An 11,868-nucleotide genomic window follows, 5' to 3' on the forward strand; every position below is an offset into this window, starting at 1 on the left:
AGACTCACCTGAGAAGAACAAATCATTGTTAAAGGGACATTCTGCTTGTTTTAATGTTGTAGTCCATTCAATCTGATAAATCTTCATTATCATCATCATCATCCTCCTCATCTTTATCATGATCATCACATTTAGATTTCAGGGCATTTATCAGAAGCTTTTGTCCGAAGAGACTCATACACACATTCACACACTGATGGTGGCGGCTGACATTCAAAGTGCCGACCAGCTCATCAGGAGCAGTTTGGGGGGATGCAGACCAGGGAATCGAACCAGCGACGAACCCACTAACAAGACGCTGGCTCTACCCCTGAGCCACAGCCGCCCCCCAAGTGAGCGTCCTCATCGTCATCATCACCATCATCATCATCCTCTCTTTAGAAACTGACTGAACAGGACATTTTCCTGATTACACACTTTTACTGAGGTATCATTAGTAATGTAGTACTTTTACTGCAGTAAAGTATCTGAACACACACACACGTACACACACACACACACTCCCTGCTGCCTCGTGTCCTGCACCTTCAGGCTCACTATGCAGTTTCCATGGCAACAGTGTTGATGGCTGATGTTGAGATGAGAGCTACAACACACACACACACACACACACACACACACACACACACACACACCTCCCCTTCCTTGCACTCCATCCTGCAGCCAGCCATTGCCATGGCAACAGCAGCCAGCCTGTGTGTGTGTGTGTGTGTGTGTGTGTGTGTGTGTGTGTGTGTGTGTGTGTGTTGGGGGGTTCAGTCTATCATTCCATTAGCTCTGCATGAAACTGTGTTTCCATGACTGTAGGTCTTTTATTTTGAAGGAGCTGGATCAGTATTCAGTGTTTGTGTCAGGATCAAAGCCAGACGATCTGATTGGACGGCAGCAGATTCCTGAAGACTGACAGAAAGTAGCCACCAGACTGACAGACGGCGCCGCCTGCAGGCCACAGAGGTCGACTTCAACCACATCCTGAAGGTTTCACCTTCATGTTATTTATATTTATGTTTATGTCTATATTTATATTAACATATAGATTTATATTTATATTACATCTATACATAAAACAGTTCTTTGTATCTTTGTGTACATCTGTTATAGTTATATTCTATTTATATGTACAATTGTTCTCACTCTGAGAAGTGACATCACACTGAAGCTCTGACACACAGTGAGCTCCCTGATTGGTGCCTTGCTCAAGGGCACCTGAGCAGAACAGGAAATGTTGACAGTTGCAGACGAGCTGCAGCTGATCTCAGTCGTCTCTCTTCCTCTTCTCACTTTCTTCATAATATGAGCTCCATGAGTTTTCGTCCCGCAGGACGTCTGTTAAACTGATCAATTAGCACTGAAAGATTAAAGGCTGTGAGGTGTTCAAAGTCAGACGGACTGTGGGAGATTTCCCTCTCAGCCTCCAGAGGACACACAGAGAAAATCCCTCACTGTGAACTGAACCAGTTTTTACATTCAGTGTCCAGTAAAGAGCCTGAGCTCCGACCGGACGGTCTGAACTTCTGACTTTACACTAGATGTTCAAGGTCAGTTCAAATTAAGGCTCCGGCCACTCGAGCTTGTTAACACCAAACAACCAGCTGGTTAACGAGCAGGTGAGCTGCTGTCTGATCTGTGCACTGAAACAAAGTATTATTTGTCCTTACTGTTGTTATTATCATCTTTATTATTTTGTTATCAATATTATTATTATTGTTTTGTTGTTGTTGTTATCTACCTCATGCTGTGTGTGTTAGTAAATACTGAGTCATCTTTGTAAACGTTGGTCTGGTGTTCACTGTGAACTGGAGTGGTAGTTATTTTTATATGTAAACAGACGATCTGATGTCAGTTTGAAAAATCACTTTATTCTTTGTTTTTTTCTGAAGCTTTAGTTTGAAATCATGAAAACAATCAGTACTTCCTGTTTCTGTTGCGTCAGCTGATCAATACCTGCTGCTTCTCTCAATTTCTACATTAATCAGAATCTTGGCAAGTGATTGGACGTAGAGGGGCTGTCATCTATGCTGACCAATCAGGAGTGTTCCAGTTTTAAACCATTTTATTGTCAGCTGAAGGAGATGCCATGTTGTCCCTCCTTGTCCCCTCCAGGTCCTGGTCCTGGATCTGTCCTCACTTCTCCTCCTCGTTGGCAAACACTCCGGCCTCCCATCGCAGAGCGCGCTGGTTTTTGTGTCGAACAACACGAGTCGACTCAACGACCTGAAGCCACAAGAGATGAAGGGACAGAGACAGAGAGACCGGCTGGTTAAGAAACTGGTGAACAGTCTGTCACAGACTGGTTAATGATGATGAAGTCATGTCGTTACCTCGTTGTTGACGTCGTCAACCAGCTGGATTCCTGCGTACTGAAGAGAGAAACTTGTTCAAATCATCAGCATTTACATTTTACCATCACAGCCAATCCCTAATCCACCATCACCTCCAGAACACGCCTGAAGAAGTATCATTAAAATGATTTATAATCAGCTGTTGTGAAGCAGCTTAGTCCAACTTTATTCTGCCAAGATAAAACTTTCAACATATGAGACAGGAAGTGCAGCTGACTCACTGAGGTCTCCTCCAGCTTCAGCTGGGCTCGTCTCTCCTCAAAGTCCTGCAGCAGAGTCTCCGTCAGGCCTCTGAGAAGAGGGGGGGCTGGCCGGACTGCTGCCGCCGGAGATGAGGACGAGGGAGGGGGGAGGGGGGAGGAGAGGGGACAAGAGGAGGAGGGAGGAGGAGGTGAGGAGACCCAGGGCTGAGCAGTGATTAAGGAGAGGGAGGGCTGACGGACGAAGGGACGAGGAGACGGCGAGGAAATGCTGCTCTTATCTGAAACAACACAAAATACATGACATTATCTGTGACATCATCTGTGACAGTATGACATCAGCAGGTCTCAGGCACTGACCTCTGTCTCTGTGATTGGTCAGTTTTTAGCTGTAGATGAGTGAGTGAGTTGTTCTGTCAGCTGGTTACTGATTGACACAAACTGAACTTTGTTCTTCGTCTCGTTAAGTTACTGATTGTCTGACGTGACAAACATCCAGAGTTCATCAGCTCTCAGTTCGTTCCTGAGGATCACATCTCAGATCACACACGTCTTGTTTCCTTCAGCTGCAGTTTGTTTCAGATCATCCTTCAAAAATCAACTATAAAGTTGTTCACAGGTTCACAAAGTCTGACTGAAGTGAAACCTGGTCGCTTTAAGACTTTCTGTGATTTGAAACTTAGTCTGATTTATTTTAATGGCCTTAATGATGTAGACAAACAGTCTATATCTTCATGAAGTTCAGTCGTGTCATGACTCAGCCGATCAATAAAGTTTAGTAATGATTGATGAAATTAGGCGTGGTTTATTACATCACATCTAAATGTAACCTCAAAACTGAAAAGGAATGCCCGTATTTTAAACACCTGAAATATTTTCAGCACCTGAGTTCATTTCACACCACTTTAAATTTTTAACATTTGTTCTTCTACATGTCTTCATTTAAATACTGCGTCTTTCATCTGACCAGGTACCAGCCACGATCCAGACCACGTACCTGTGTTTTCAGGTGGGTAGAACTGGCTGACAGCCATCTTGGTTGCCTGTTCCACCAGAGGAGCTGGAGAGAAGATCTGTCGGTCAGTTTTCTCCCTGGACGCCCTCAGCTGCTTCAGTTCCTGCTCCCGTCTCAGGTCCTCCTCGATCTCCTTCTCTATGAAGTCCAGAGGGAATTGTCCTCTGGACTGCAGGCTAGCGGACTCCCGGTTCTCCCTCCAGGACCGAGGCGTGATCGAGGTCAAGTCACAAAGAGGAGTCGGTTTAGGGGAGGAGGGAGAGGAGGAGTGTGAAGATGAAGAAGTCATTCGGTCTTTGAGGAAACCTCTCGTGTCCTGGACCTCCGAGTCCCTAGCAGAGAAGGAAGATGACCTCATGTAGCTGAAAAATGACTCCGTCTCTTCAGGGTGCCGATGAGGACAGCACGGTGACGGGAAGACTTCAGCGTCTCCAGACTCAGACAGAGGTCTGTCCTCTACCCTCCTGTACTCGTGTTGTTGGTCAAACTCCTGAGTATCCAGACTGTATGGTCTTAGGACCCCTCCCTGCTGCTGAGGCTCCTCCTTTCTCTGGTTCTCCTTCTGGATCTCTCTCTGGATGATGAAGCTCACTCGGTTCCTCTCTTTTGTTCTAATCGGCGTCAGCGGTGACTGTAAACGTTTGGTTTTGATCTCAACCATCTCTCCTCTGCTGTTGCTGTGCTTCAGCCCTCTAATGCGTCTCAGGTTCTCCTCACGTTCCTGAACTAACCGGATCTCCCTCTCAATTGGGGTTTCGTAGTCGCTAGTGGACTTGCTGCTCCTGTTCTCTTGAATGTTGTCGTTGAACATCCCTTCATCACTGGTGTAGCCACCGCCCACCTCCACACACAGCTCCTCCAGGCCTGAGTCCAGGTCATCAAACACACTGCTCTGCCGGCTGAGACTCTCCTCAGTCACCGTCACCTTCCTCTCTGGGCAGGACTCATCTTCTTCTGCTGGTGTAGACAGTGTCATGTCTTCGCTCTCCTGGATGCTTTGGTGTGTCTCCACCTGCTTTAACGAGGAAGCATCAGTATCAGACCGCAGAGACGTGTTCAGCTGTGTTTTCGAGGTCCTCAGAGGGTTGAGGAGAGCAGTCTGTTGGTCTTGCTCCATCTTCAGGAACTGTTGTCGGGCAGCGCTGAAGTTTATCTGCTCCTTGTCAATGTTGGCAGGTTCAGCAGTGCAGAGTGGTTCTGGTTTCAAGCGCACAGGACTGTAGCTCACACTGAAACCTTCGATCAGTTGTTTTGTGGTTTTGCTCAGATCCAGGTTCTCAAGCACACTCAGCTCTTCTCTGAATGTTGGGTTCTTCTTCGGTGCTTGGCTGCGAATGATCTCCTTCCGGAGGTGGTTGGCCACCTCCTCCTGGACCACTCTCACGCCGTTGTTCAGATCAACCTTGTACTGTGAGTCTCCGTTGTTCTCAGAGAACAGACTCTCTGGCTTCCTGTTGCTGGCGTAGGTCTGTAGTTTGAATCCTTTCTCCTCCTTCAGGGTAGCCAGCTGAGTCTGCCGCTGCGGTGAGACCATCCAGGCTTCGTTCAGCTCAGCCTCGGGACTCATTGGATCCTCAACAAAGGAATAGAAGCCGCACTGAGATCCCGAGCTGCTGCTGGGACTGCTAGGGTTGCTGGGGCTGCTGGGAAGCCACTCGTCACTGGTGTTCCCTCTGTCCTGCAACAATGCAACCTGCCGGGACTGAACCACCACATCCCTGGACCGTTCGCCCTGCTGCGAGGACACCACCACCGAGGACTGACTGCAAGCTACAGAGATGTTGTTGGAGCTGAAGAACGGATCGTCTAGGCCATCGCTCCTGACGGGGCTATCGATGGTACGCAGGTCAGACGGCTGTAGTAGGGGCGACAAAGGCTTCAAAACCCACCTCCTGGGGGTGCTATCCATGTCTGCAGGGGTCGTTGATGGACCGGCAGAGGATTGAGGTTCGGATGGACGAAGACGTTGAACAGAGCTCGAAGTTTGGAAACTCTGAGGAGTCACAACATCCTGAGAGTCGTCCGCAGAGAGTCTCTGAAACAACAGAGACAACAGTTACTTTGGAGACGACATTACTGTGGCGACAACAGAGAGGACAGTTACTATGGAGACACCAGAGAGGATGGTTACTATGGAGACACCAGAGAGGATGGTTACTATGGAGACACCGGAGAACACTGGTCTGTTGCTATGGAAACAGCAGCACCAGGTTGTGCTCTGCTGTGCTGCAGATGAGTCAGTTCAGGGACAATATTAAAAACTACAACATGTTAATTCTTGACGAGTTAATTCTTGACTTGAATGCATTTTGGGAGCAGTCCTGCAAAGCATTGTGGGATTCAGAGTATGTCAGATTGAAGCCGGTCAAATTAAATGAAATGTTTCAGTGTGTAGAAACCAGCTGAACCTACAGCAGCAGACAGAACTGGTCTATTTAATAATGAGTTCTGAATCAGTTTGAAATATTTTATAAATTTCCCTCTATGTTTAATCTGAATCTGAGCAGTGACTAACGCTTTCAAATCAATGTAATGAATTTAGAAGTACAATGCTTCCCTCTGAGATGTGGTGCAGTGGACGTATGAAATGGAATAACATATTGATCAGGAGAATCTATAAAGTTTTATGATAATCAGAGTTCATGTTGATCAGGGAGTTTTGGAATCTGATCATATAACAACAATATGTGAGTCTGAATGAGGTCAAAGGTTAAAATCCAAGCTGAACTACTTCCTCCTCCAGTTTGAACGATGACAGTGAGGTCAGAGTTCAAAGGTCAGAGTAAAGTTTTATGGTTCAGTTGTTACTAGGGATGTATATTGTTAGGATTTTATCGATACCGTTACCGATACTCCTTATCGGTACCGATACTTATCGATACTCTTATCAATACTACAACATGTAATTTTGTGTAAAAAAAAAATGAAGACTTTACAAGATGTCAAAAGATTCAACCTTTTATTACCACAAGGTAATAATAAAGCTTCAACAGAACAGAAGCTATGCAATTACAAATACTCCGGAACAGATAACCAGGACTTTTATATCTGGCGGATGCCGGAGCACGACGCAGCAATTCAGCTGAATTAAGCACCGAGCAGACAGGAAGTCAAGTACCGAAATATCAATATAACATCCAGTTACTTTTCAAAATAAAACAGTCCATGTTGACACCAGCACACAAATCTAAAAAAAAGACAAACACAAGCTCTTCTACTAATCCTTCGGTCGGGAACACTTCCAGTTGTTGTTTTTATGACACAGACCTGTAACTGCAGTCGCAAGTGATTATGTGATTATCGCGGAAACTCCTCGGCCTCGCGATGCCAGCTGTCTACCGTACTGCGCTGTGGTGGACTCAAAACGCAACCGGTGGGGGTTACTAGACGGCAGACGGCGGAGCAAAACCGGATCAGAGCCATAACGCAGCGGACACGTATGCAGGGGAAATTCGGGGTAAGCAACATCACCAAACACTTGGAGTATAGTATGAAGCTAAAGGAGTGTGGTTTGTTTGATTACTATAACAAAGCGAATACAGTTAGCAGCCCGGCTAGCAGCCTGGCTAGCAGCCCGGCTAACGCTAAAGACTGCAGCGCCATGACAGCGGCACCCGGTTTCGTTTCTGCGACGTCAAGTCACAGAGTTTGTTGTTAAGTTTATAGTCATTACGGTTGGGTAGACGTTCAGAAACCATCCATGTCAAAAACCGATAACAAAAATAATTTAAAAAAAGTTTTTTTTTTTTTTTTTAAAGTACCGATAACAGTACCGTTTGTCCAGAATCTTAACGGTACCCAGGTACCGACCCAATTAGGAGCCGGTACCAAAAAGTACCGGTCCTCGGTATACATCCCTAGTTGTGACGTCGTCCTTACCTTCTGAATGTGACTGAGCACAAAAGCTCTTGGATGAAGTCACTGTCACACCCTTTTATCTTCTGAACTCCACTTTGTTTCTCATCAGGTGTTTCTGTCACTAAATACTACAATACCCATGAGCAGCTGCTGTTTGAGGAGGTCGTTGTCATGGTTACTAAAGCTGAACCCAGTGGCTGCACCTTTAGTTAGAGAGCGACACAGAACACTTCGGCTTCTCTCCTTCAGTTTTATCAAAGGAACACGATGAGTCACTGAACACGATGAAGATATCAGACAGAAGAGGAAGAGGAGACGATGACATCACAGACTGACACGGCAGCAGTGATGGAATGTAACTAACTACATTTACTCAAATACTATCATTTACTTAAGTATTTCCATTTTCTTTTCTTTATACTCCACTCCACTACATTTGGGAGGCAAATGTTGCACTTTTTGCTCCACTACATGCATCTAATAACTTTAGTTAGTAGTTACTTTACAGAGTAGATGCTGTATCAGAGCCAAAGTTATTAATATTATTATTATTATTATTATTATTATTTTAACATTTTTAAACATATTTTATCATGAAGTCATCTGGGTGACTTTTATTTTAACCAATGTAATATTCTAACACCGTATCTTTACTTTTACTCAAGTATGACTGTTGAGTACTTTTTACCAAACTGATATTTCGTTTTCGTTTCGTTTTGTTTTCTTCCGCTTTATCCATGCGGGTCGCGGGTGATGTTACTGCTTATATACCACCTTTTTTTACAAGGTGGAGCAGGGGTACTGGGGCCAAATCCAGTGACTCTATGGGCGAAGGCCAGGGTACTCCCTGGATGAGTCGCCAGCTCGTCGCAGGGCCCTTACTGATGGCAGTGGCTGCCACGAAGGTGCCAACTGCACATCAGGAGCAGTGTTGGGGTTCAGCATCTTGCTCAAGGATGCTTCGGCTTGTTACTCAGTCCCGCCCTGGGGAGCCAGGGATTCGAACCAGCAACCTACTGGTCACTAGTCCTCAGCTCTACCCACTGAGCTACAGCCGCCCAAACTGATATTATTTAATATAATTTATATGATGTCATCAGGTGACAGTAAAGATGGCTCTATTCAGACAAAAAGAGACGTCAGAGGAGTTAATGTTACGTTAGCATCTTAGCATCAGTTCACCGTGTCTGTGTGTCAGAGATAAGCCCCGCCCTCAGTCTGACTGCTGCTGTCTGCTGATAACAGACAGAGAAGACAGACAGACATAGAGAGACAGACAGACAGACAGTCAGACAGACAGACAGACAGATAGAGACAGAGAGACAGACAGACAGTCTCTCTGAACACTAAATAATATTAACGATATGTGCGGGGCACCTCCATCAGGTCAGGCTGTCTCTGGTGTGTAATGATGTGAGCAGCCTGTGGGAGGCGCTGCAGCTGCTCACAGTCTGACTGATCAAAATAAAACGTTATTAAAGCTTCTGTTTCAAACCTCAACAACTCTTTCTTCATTTAATTGATGCACCTCAGTGACGTCATCATGACATATTGATTAAGTATTGATCACAGAGATCAGACGTGAACTTTCTGATCTCTCAGCTGCTTCTCTTCAGGTTTTTGTTGTTGAGAATATTCTAAAGTCGTCATTAAATATGTTTTCGTTATTAGAAGTTTTTTGTTATTAATGATTTTTGTTGCAGAAATATAGGTTTAATTAATTCAAAGCAGTTTTTCTTACCTGAGCTCAGTTTCCTGTCAGCAGAAACTCAGACTGAAGAATAAATGACTGAGAGACAAAGTTCAGCTTCTATCGGCCAATCAGAGACTCCGCCCACACACACACACACACACACACACACACACACACACACACACGCTCCCTGACATAATAAATTTTTACCTTTGAACTTTAACTAAGTGTGAAACATTGAGTGGCTCTTTAAATAAACTTTATTAAAACATGGACGTGAACAAAAATGATCAGATTAACCTCTCTGACACATTCAATATATATATATATATATCTTGTATATATAAGTAAAAACAAACACCATGCTGACTGTGCATCTGTCTGTATTGAAGAATCATAGAAGTATTATATTACAGTGTAATTAATCTGAATCGTAGTCAACTAGACTTGTTTCAGTGTGTTGAGGACGTTTAACCTCTCATCCAAGAGGCTTCCTCTCTTCTGACTAACTGGAGGAGAGCTGCAGGGTTTTAATCTCTATGTTTGAGCGTCCTTAAATGGTGTGGGAGGCTCCTTAGAGAGTGTGGGAGTGTCTTTACAGAGTTTGGGAATATCCATGGCCTACAGAGTGTGGGAATATCCATACAGTGTGTGGGAGTGTTCTTAGATGGTGTGGGAGGCTCCTTAGGGAGTGTCTTCATAGAATGTGGGAGTGTCCTTACATGGTATGGGTGTGTCCTTTCATAGTATTGGATGGTCATTACAGAGTGTGGGGATGTCCTTAGATAGTATTGGAGTATTCTTACAGCGTGTGGGGGTGTCCTTACAGAGTATAGGAGTGTCCTTACATAGTATTGGAGTGTCCTTACAGCGATTGGGAGTGTCCTTACATGGTGTGGGAGTGTCCTTACATAGTATTGCAGGGTCCTCACAGAGTGTGGGAGTGTCCTAACATAGTATTGGAGTGTCCTTACAGCGATTGGGAGTGTCCTTACATGGTGTGGGAGTGTCATTACATAGTATTGGAGTGTCTTTACAGGGTGTTGTAGTGTCCTTACATAGTATTGGACTGTCCTTACAGCGTATGGGGGTGTCCTTACATAGTGTGGGAGTGTCTGTACATAGTATTGCAGGGTCCTTACAGAGTGTGGGAGTGTCTGTACATAGTATTGCAGGGTCCTTACAGAGTGTGGGGGTGTCCTTACATAGTATTGCAGGGTCCTTACAGAGTGTGGGAGTTTCCTTACATAGTATTGGAGTGTCCTTACAGAGTGTGGGAGTGTCGTTAAGGAAATGTGGGAGCTCTGAGTCATAACATATTATCATTATAATATATATATATATATATATATATATATATATATATAGTTATATATAGTTTGACTTCTTTTACTTGTAATGGATTGAGTTTGATTTAATATTTAATATTAATTCATTTATTTATTAATGGTATTAGTACATTTCCTTTCATCTCTGACAGGGGACAGAAATTAAACTTCACTCATCTGCCTGCCTGCCTGCCTGTGAGGTCTCACCTTGTCGTGGTCCAGGCTGTGACAGAGGACCTGCCATGGTGGAGTGTACCTGAACATTCTGGATCTGAACTGGTTCCTACTGGTTCTGGTCTGATGATGATGATGATGATGATGTCAGTCAGACCCTCAGCCAGCAGGAACCAATCACCATCAACCCTGAGACAGACAGAACGAATTAGTCATGTGACCGTGTGTGGTTGTGACGTCTGATCTGAAGCATCAGAACTCTAAACAGGAAGTTTAAACTGTTTTATTGATTTATTCGACTCTTCAGAATAAAACAAATTGGCTCAGAGATAAAGTCAAAGATCAAAATCTTTTTCTCATAACTTGACATCTTGTTAAAATAGAACTTCTCTATATAACTCGTCCTGCTGTGCTGTGATTGATTGGCTTTAAATGACCACACATCTAGCTATTTGTGAAGATAAAAAACGGAAATATATAAATAAATTAAAAAACATTTAAATAATAAATAAAGGGTTAAATATTAATAAATAGTTGAATTAATGTAAAGGTCAAAAAGAGGCAAATTAAAACAAATATATTTTTTACATTTGTTCTAATGGCAGGGGGAGGCTCAGGTTGAAGAGCTGCTTTCTTTTGGCACTACATTTTCTCAACCGTAGAATACCTGGGGTAGGGTTAGATAACATACACTTGAACTGTTATAGATGTTTTAGGTAGTTAAAATTCGCTTTGCATCTGGACTCCGTTCACTGCAGCACAAAGCTGAGCATCTGGGCTGGGGCGGCTCTCTGCTTCTTCAAACTGAGGCTGCGCACTAACCCTGCACTGAACGGCGCCCCTCTTTTTTTTTTTTCTTTTGTATAAATACATGTGTATCATGACTGTAACTCCTCTAACACTGAAATAATGAGCTGGAATGTCAGGGGGCTTTGGAAAATAACAAAATTGAAACAAGTTATGAGTAGGATAAGACATCTCAAATCTGAAATCATATTTTTGCAGGAAACACACCTGACAGTTGCAGACTTAAAGTGCGTGCAGAGCAGATGGTCTGGCCAAGTAATATATGCATGTTATAATAAATATGCAAGGGGAGTGCTTATCCTCATTCGCCGGACAATACCAATGCAGATTGTTAAAACTATTCAAGACCCTGGTGGAAGATACGTTAACGTCCAATGCAATAACCTATCAATGATATATTACCGGTCGGCCTCGAAGAAATTCTGGCAAACCATTCGGCGCCTCAGGAGGG

General features: G+C 44.1%; 1 protein-coding gene across 2 annotated transcripts; it reads right to left on the reverse strand.

The window, feature by feature from the left end:
• Positions 1–1,839: 1,839 nt before the first annotated feature.
• On the reverse strand, positions 1,840–11,108 carry misp (mitotic spindle positioning). Of its 2 annotated transcripts, none has more exons than XM_030434140.1 (5): positions 10,644–11,108; positions 3,540–5,592; positions 2,564–2,823; positions 2,322–2,360; positions 1,840–2,214 (listed from the first exon to the last, which is right to left on the reverse strand). In XM_030434140.1, the coding sequence occupies exons 1-5, from the start codon at positions 10,698–10,700 to the stop codon at positions 2,125–2,127; spliced, it is 2,499 nt and encodes an 832-aa protein (XP_030290000.1). In that variant the 5' UTR covers positions 10,701–11,108; the 3' UTR covers positions 1,840–2,124. The 2 variants fall into 2 exon arrangements, with proteins under 2 accessions (XP_030290000.1, XP_030290001.1); XM_030434141.1 differs by lacking the exon at positions 10,644–11,108 and adding an exon at positions 9,157–9,286.
• Positions 11,109–11,868: the final 760 nt, after the last annotated feature.

The sequence above is a fragment of the Sparus aurata genome, chromosome 11 (assembly GCF_900880675.1).
Source record: "Sparus aurata chromosome 11, fSpaAur1.1, whole genome shotgun sequence".
In the NCBI taxonomy this organism is placed as follows: Eukaryota; Metazoa; Chordata; class Actinopteri; order Spariformes; family Sparidae; genus Sparus; species Sparus aurata.

Coding starts and splice junctions, on each gene's coding strand:
- misp (XM_030434140.1), bottom strand. CDS start 10,700: ATGTTCAGGTACACTCCACCATGGCAGGTCCTCTGTCACAGCCTGGAC. Junction 2,824..3,539: donor CTACCCACCTGAAAACACAG/GTACGTGGTCTG, acceptor GTGTTGTTTCAG/ATAAGAGCAGCATTTCCTCG. Junction 2,361..2,563: donor TGAAGCTGGAGGAGACCTCA/GTGAGTCAGCTG, acceptor TTCTCTCTTCAG/TACGCAGGAATCCAGCTGGT.